Below are 7,860 nucleotides of genomic sequence, written 5' to 3'. Positions count from 1 at the left end.
AAATTTGTGTGTATTTGTTTCCTTGCGACTGTGATGAGTGTTATTAAGGTTATTAGAATTCTCTATAAACATATTAAAGCATGAGGAATAGAGCATGTAACCCTTTCTCTATTGTGAGCTAAAACTGCTCTCATCTCTCTCTGTGGAAGTAAGCACACACTTTATCAAACCACGTAAATACTTGTGTTGTGGCTGTTTGTATTTCCTCTTTCTATTTTTATCATGGTTTTCATATCTTGCATGGGGTTTCATTTCTACATCATGAAATAACGTTTTGTTTCTACATAAGGTTTGGATATTATTTTAGGGGAAAAAGGCATGCTAACCATCCTTATTCCCCATGCCCTCTCACAGGGTCCCATTGAATGACCCCCACCCCATTGTGTGATCTTTGGTGGATAACATGTTCGCTCCCCCATTGGATTGTGTGGGGAACAGGGAGTGCTAGCGTTCCTTTTTCCATTATTTTTTGAGCAAGTTAGAAATGGGCTATGATTCAGCTGTGCCAGGAAGCCCAACGCAGCCCATTCCATCTTAATGATCAACTCTAAAGTACTCAAGGACCTACCAGAGGACTCCAAAACTTTGAAAATTGGAAACCCATGATCCAGCCCTATGCAAGTTTGGTCCAAGCCTAGCCAATTGTAAGCCAAATTTAAAAGTTCACTCCATTTGTCTAGCCCAGCCGACGTGGATCTAAGCAGGGCCAAAATGTTATGAGCATACAGGTTTTGAAGATGCCACATTTGTTATCTATATCTGGACGAGCTCGCCTCTTACAGTGCAGCTTGGAGGATGCCATGTCATATCCAGGTCATCACTCGAATGGGGCCCATGCAATCTGTACATAGGTTCCCAAACTTTCCAATAATTATCTCCCTAAGCTGGACCATCTAGGATTCTAGAGGGTTCAATTTGGACCGAAATTGTACGGGCTAATTTAGGCCCAATCTAGTTTTCCTCCGGGCTGGCTAAGATAGGATTGAGGTGGTCCCAGATTCAGCTCCACAAGCCTGATGCATCCATAGCTTAATGTATGATACTTATAAGTGGTGAAATTTATCATAATTGCATTGGCCATAGTTTAAAAGATCCGGTCAAGTAGTCAATCGGGTTGAGTCGGTGTTGAGCCAAACCAGTGTGAGGTAATTGAAGTGGTTTAATTAGAGTGGAGAACCTTAAACATGAACCTCAGGTAGTCAGGTTGGGCCAAAATTGGTCTGATCTCTATTTCAATTTCATTGGATCATAAATTGAAATTGGGGTGCTTGGTATGATTCTTACCTTATTTATGAGGAATTGAAATCAATTTTCACCCGAAATTGTGAAGGGAAAAAGATCGCTACCTAATTGCACCTCTACACCCAAACAAAGGGTTGGCAAACAGATCACACTACCCCTTGGTTGGATGCTTGCCCAAATCCCTTGGTTGGTCCTCGTGTTGGTGTGGTGGCCACCTGACCAGTTAGCAATCCCTGGCCCAATAGTGAAATAGCTGAGGAACTGGTTCAATTTTGAAATTAAAATTGATTTTGCACTCTTGCTCTTTAATGAGTACATGGTTAGTTTGATGGGCAAAGTAGTAATTTCATATTAAAAATAAACCACCACTCTTCTCCCTCTCTTAATGGTCTCACCACACCCTAACCTAGGCCCCCGGCTCCCCCTTTCCAACCCTTCTCCCCCACCCTCCTCCGTGCCATCCTCTCCCAAAGAAGTAAAGAGAATCTATTCTTAGAAGTTGAACTACGAAATAGATTTATTCTTAAAATATATCAGATCAATGCAACCGAAACGATTTCAATTTCTTGACAAAAAATCTATTTGTTGACTTCTTCATGAAATCAATCCAAAAATGAAATAGAAATCATCCCAAATCTGACCTTAAAGCATCATATAAGTGGAGATATATTGGCAAGACCTATAGAGACAGTAAGAGACAGAGACCTTCAAATTCAAACTCAGAAGTCTGCTTTTATGCTTCAAAGTGAAACCCAAACATAGATACAACAATCTCACAAGTGAATCCTGATCCAATGATCGTAACATTCAGAACAAAAAAAAAAAAAAAAAATTCAAATATCTATCCCTAAAGAAACAAACTAGGAATTTAACCAAGTGAAATAAAAAAACAGATTAAAGAAACAAAATCAAACACATTTCAATAAGATCCCAACCCAATTTAACCATTAAAGGTTCAAAGTTCAAGTTTCTGTATGGCATTTAGTCCTCTTAAAGGACTTAGAAGATGAAAAATTCAGGTCCACCTGAGAGCAAGTCACCCATAAGGTCCGTTTGGAAGACTTCCACTTACCAACCTTGAAATGAATCCTGGCCTTCACCTTAATCGTTAACTCCATCTCCCCTGAAGATCTCTCCATACTTAGATCCTTAGCTGCAGAAACAAGCAATGGAGCTGATCGAGCTACGGGCTTCAGATCAAGATGGGTAACATTTCGATGGTGTTGGAAGAATGGCTCAACCATATCGAAAGCAATGGGTTGATCATCATAAAGGAGAGTCACCTGCATTGAGTCATAGTAAACAGAGACTCTGCGGTTGGGATTGTAAGCCTTTAAAACAAAGTAGAATGAAGCATTGATGTGGTTATATTTCATGTCATAACCATGAACTGAACCATCTTCAATGGTGTATTTAAGTGATTTTGGCCGAATCACTAGATAAACAATCAGCACTGTAAGGCCAATGAGGACGATTAAGGCGAGAATGGCGATGGCGATGCATCTGATCTTTTTGGGCGTCACTGATGAACCAGCCATGGTGGTGGTGGTGGTGGTGGTGCTGCTGCTGATTGCTTGGTATGGTGGCTGAGACTGAGAGTGCTACTTATAAGAGGAAATGTTTGAAAATGGGAAGAATTCTTGCTTTTTGGGTCTTGATTTCTTCAATGGAACTCAAACTATAACTGGGTTTTGAGATTCTTGATTGTTCAGACAGTATTTGAATAGGGTAGCCAACTAGAATTTGAAGTGGGGTGGCAAATTCTTTAACAGCCAAAGAATCTGGCTTTTGTTTCTTTTTTTTCTTTGCTCTTTGTTCTCTTTAGCTTTTTCCCTTCACCCTTTTCTTAGCCAGATAGGACTTGTAGGATCCAACCGAGCCTGAGTTTTACAATGGGTCCTGGCTGACCCACACAGTTTTGTGGGTGAAACACTCTGGGGAGGCCATTACCAACCTGGGTTTTAACTAAGAAAAGAGCCTTGGTGAGAGAATAAACATCCTTCATGGGACACTGACTTTACTCTTCCTGGTATCAATTGAGAACCTGAGGTACAAGCTATCCTTTTTTGCCTCAACTACAAGTCATACTATTTGTAGGCCCATAAAGTCCATCAGGAAACCTCAAATTTATGTTGTTTATTGTATTGCTTTGGTCCCCCCACCCCCCACCCCCCTCCCCTCCCCAGCCTGGCCCCTTTATAAAGGAGTAACAGAACAACTAAGTAGAGAATCAAACTAATTTACAGAGGAAGGTTCACACCTGCGAACTGAGTAGAAAGAAACTAAAAGATTTCACCCAAAAAAATAATAATAAAAAGTTCTGGTTTTCATACATGACACCATCCTATTATTCAGTAGGAGGAGGAGGGAGAGGAGGGATCGAGAGATATCGACTCTCCTATTTCACATTTGTGCCATAAGGCACCCCTTTCCCTGGTCATGACCTAATGATATGATTGACATATTCAAATTTGTGCCTATCTCTCTTAAATAAAATTTTGTTGCAAGCAACTAGTTTTCTGGAATTGTACCAGACATAATAACTTAATTGGTTTAGATTTTAATTATCACCAGAGAGTTTGGTTGTGGACTTTTAATTGTTAAGGGTTTTATAAGGATTCTTTAATAGTGGAGTTTTATAAGAAAGAAAATATTTTTCGAGTTTTTTAGAGTGCATTGGGAAGATCAATCTGTCAGGATCTTAACTCTAATGGGTTTGGGTCGTGACAGAACTGGTTCCAATGATAGAGAACATGTTTCTTAGGTCAGCATGGGATCGGACCTAGCTCATGAGGAAGATGGGTGTGGTTTTTCCTTCTCGATGGAATGGTGCCTATTAGATTAAACTATGATCAGACCAACTTTTATTCAGGCTTGGTCCAAATTTATGGTGGACAATATACAGGCTAAAAAAGAACTGGCCAATAAAGTACCGGTTAAGTTTGCAAACAATACCATCGTTAGTGTGGCGTACCCTTGGTTTATTGGTTCTATGTCCATAGACTCCATACATGATGAGTGAGGCTAGCTTGGCTTGGGGACATGAGGTCTACCCTTGGCAATGTGTGCCTTATATACCTCTTATAATGCCTTTGAATATGATAATTTACTAGTACAATGACACATCCTTTCTTATATAACCAGATGTACATGCCTATTAGATTAAACTATGATTAGACCAACTTTTATTCAGACTTGGTCCAAAATTATGGTGGACAATATACAGGCTAAAAAAGAACTGGCCAAGTTTGCAAACAATACCATCGTTAGTGTGGCGTACCCTTGGTTTATTGGTTCTATGTCCATAGACTCCATACATGATGAGTGAGGCTAGCTTGGCTTAGGGACATGAGGTCTACCCTTGGCAATGTGTGCCTTATATACCTCTTATAATGCCTTTGAATATGATAATTTACTAGTACAATGACACATCCTTTCTTATATAACCAGATGTACAAGTATAAGGTTGTGGTTTCACCAAGGCTGTTCGGTAGCCAAGAGAAGAAAAGAAAAGAAAAGAAAAAAGTATATTTTTTCTACTTTTTTCTAGGGTGAAGAATTTTTCTTTGCACTTGGTATGTCTTCACCCAAGAGAAGATTCTACTTTTTAAATTCAGAATTCATCTTCGGAATTGTGAAGTTTTCTTTTCCTCTCAAAAAAAAAAAAAAATCTTGCAAAAAACACAAGAAACACATGAGAAAATTTGAGATCACAATAAGACAAAAAATAAATGATTACACAATGATTTCCTATATGTCTATCTCTCTCCTAAAATTCAAAATTTTTTGAATTTTTTTTCTTTTCTTTTCTTTTCTTCTCTTGGTAACCAAACATGCATATCCTTTTTATTTTCTCATCATTTTTTTTTTCTCTTTTTTTTTCTAGATTCTTTTTTCTTTTCTTTTCTTCTCTTGCCTACCAAACATAGCCCAAAGGTAAGTTATTGCGTACCTTTGCACTAGGATCATGATTATGCCATGCAACTTTATGGGGTCAATCTTTGTTGTGAGTGTGTGCAAGTAGTGATTCCATGTAGGAAGTGTAAGTTAGCACAACATTTCACACAACAAATATACATGAAAACAACAACATATCACACAACAAATGTACATGAAAACAACAACTATCATAACCATCTAATATACAACAAGACCTTTTTTTTTTTGGTAAGTATATACAACAAGACCAATAACATTAAAAGTTTGATGATCCCCAGTAGAGCCGTCATTGTGAGAATATCATATTTGTTCTTATATGAAAAAATATCATTTCTCATTAGAAAAGAATGAATGAAAAAAAGCCACCACCTAAATATAAAACATATATGATTCCATAATGGGCTCTAATAAAAAAAAAAAAAAAAAAAATTCCCTAAGAACTAAATAATTCACCAGTGATTGATGATGAATATTGTATAAAATTCCATCAATGAAAGCTTTAGATATTGCAATGTAATCTATTAAATAAGTAAAAAAAAAATAAAAATAACAAATAGAAACATGTCATACTAATATGATTTCATTGTAAAAAATAGCAAAAAAAAAGGTACATTAATCATTCTATTTTATAAAAGTGTGTTTTTGTAAAACAAAAGCTGTGGGCTGTGAAGTGGAGAGTGGAGACCATGCAATAGATAATGGTCTGAGCCAAATCATTAAACAGGCAGCTTAGTAAGTGGGTTAGAGCCAAGGGCCTGGATGGGTAGGTTAGTTACAGCTTTTGTAAAGTGGGTTAAATAACGAGTTTTAAAATTTTTAAGAAAATTTATCTTATCATCCCGGGAGAATGCCATAATGATAAGACCACCCCCTCTATTTCACCGAATTATTCTCATACTCCCTACCGTCAGTCACAATTAAGTCAAGAACTAAAATGATCGTTATACCTTTTTCACTAAAACAGTCATGATTATGTCAAGAGGTAAAATGACTATTGTACCATTTTCATTAAAACTCACTTTAACTCAATTCCTCTTCACCCCCACCTGGAGATAACAGGTCTGAATGTCCCGCCTATGGTTTTTCCATCCGGCGAAAACCCCAGCACGGGTCCACAACAGCGCCGAGTTCCTACTGGAACGAGATGCCCATAACATTCCCATTTGCATCTCAACTCAGGAAGCTGGATCTCCTATATATCATGCCTGATATAGAGGACCATTGTCAGTTGATTCAGCAATGTGCCAATTTATAAATTCTTGAGGTATGACCTGGAAACTGTTTTTGTCCTTTTTGCATTTCTATCATTGTCTTTGCCTGTAAAGTTAACTAATTAACTTTTGTCTACTTCTTATGGATAGGCAAGAAATGTCATTTTAGAAGTTGTTGCTCAGAGGTGCAATAGATTAAAAAGGCTTAGAATTGAGCGAGGTGCAGATGAACCAGGAATCTGCGTTAGCACACAGGGCTGCATTGAACTTGAATACCTGGCTATTTATGTGTCTGATATAACCAATGCTTCCTTGGAATCCGTTGGTACATACCTCAAAAACCTCTCTGACTTCCGTTTGGTGTTGCTCGACAATGAAGAAAGGATTGCAGATTTGCCACTCGACAATGGAGTTCAAGCTTTGTTGAGAGGTTGTGAGAAGCTTAGGAGGTTTGCCTTCTATCTACGAGCTGGAGATTTGACCGATGTTGGTCTTGGTTATATAGGGCAGTACAGCCATAATGTGAGGTGGATGCTTCTAGGGGAGAATCTGACAGAGGTCTTTTTGGAGTTCTCGAGAGGTTGTCCTAATCTGCAGAAGCTTGAAGCTATTTTCATGGATTCCAAAAGTCGATGCCACCGACGTTCATTGCAGATACCATCTCCTATGCTGTCGCCATTACTCTGAGCGATTGCTGGTGGTACAAATCTTTGGGAGAAAGGTAATTAAGTATTGGCATGGGTGAAAGGAATAGTAAACTATTACAGGGGTTATTTAGGTACTTCATATTTAATAAGGGTATTTTGATATTTAAAATAAAATAGAGTTGTTGATATCAGCATATAAGATATATTCCTTAACTTTGACTGACGGTAGGGGGTCTGAGAATAATTTGGTGAAACAAAGGGGGTGGTCTTATCATTGTGGAATTCTCCAGGGGATGGAGCGGTAAATTTCCTAAAATGTTATATCCAACCAAAGTTATGTGCAAAATTAATTTGACTTCACTTCCTTCACAATCAAACAATTTTGGATCCTCTCCGTCCAGTTTTACCCTTCAATCCAATCTTACACCATTCATGGGCGTGTGATGGATGGAGAGAATTCAAATTCCAATCGAATGACTTAAAGGGGGCAAAATATGGATCAAGTTTCATTGCACCCTAAGCCCGAAGAATGGGAGAGTATGTGGATGTATTTTCGGGAGCTTCACAAAGGAACCTAGTTCGCTTCCCCTTAGGGTTCACAAATACTCTCTTAGGTTATATTATTTTCCAAGATATCCTTTTAGATTATATTTCTTTGGCTGCAGCTAAATTTGTTGTGGGTGTTTTCTTACCGCCTAGTTCATGAAACCTTCGTCAAAAACAAAAATTCTCTTTCACTTTCCTTTTCCACTTCCCTTGCACCATAGAACCTGGTTAAAGTATAATCCAAACAATTTTACAGAGCTTAAAGCCTTCCATAA

The 7,860-nt window shown here is 38.1% G+C and overlaps 1 protein-coding gene and 1 pseudogene across 1 annotated transcript; one reads left to right on the top strand and one right to left on the bottom strand.

Annotated features, from left to right (window-relative positions):
* Window positions 1–1,948: 1,948 nt before the first annotated feature.
* On the bottom strand, window positions 1,949–2,945 carry LOC122069963 (uncharacterized protein At1g08160-like). The gene has a single exon (XM_042634053.1). The coding sequence runs from the start codon at window positions 2,778–2,780 to the stop codon at window positions 2,205–2,207; it is 576 nt and encodes a 191-aa protein (XP_042489987.1). The 5' UTR covers window positions 2,781–2,945; the 3' UTR covers window positions 1,949–2,204.
* A 3,380-nt stretch (window positions 2,946–6,325) lies between these two features.
* On the top strand, window positions 6,326–7,079 carry LOC122069961 (annotated as a pseudogene).
* The last annotated feature ends 781 nt before the right edge of the window (window positions 7,080–7,860 follow it).

This window comes from Macadamia integrifolia, unplaced genomic scaffold (genome assembly GCF_013358625.1).
Source record: "Macadamia integrifolia cultivar HAES 741 unplaced genomic scaffold, SCU_Mint_v3 scaffold779, whole genome shotgun sequence".
Taxonomy (NCBI): domain Eukaryota; kingdom Viridiplantae; phylum Streptophyta; class Magnoliopsida; order Proteales; family Proteaceae; genus Macadamia; species Macadamia integrifolia.
This window is presented reverse-complemented; position numbering and strand designations above follow the sequence as displayed.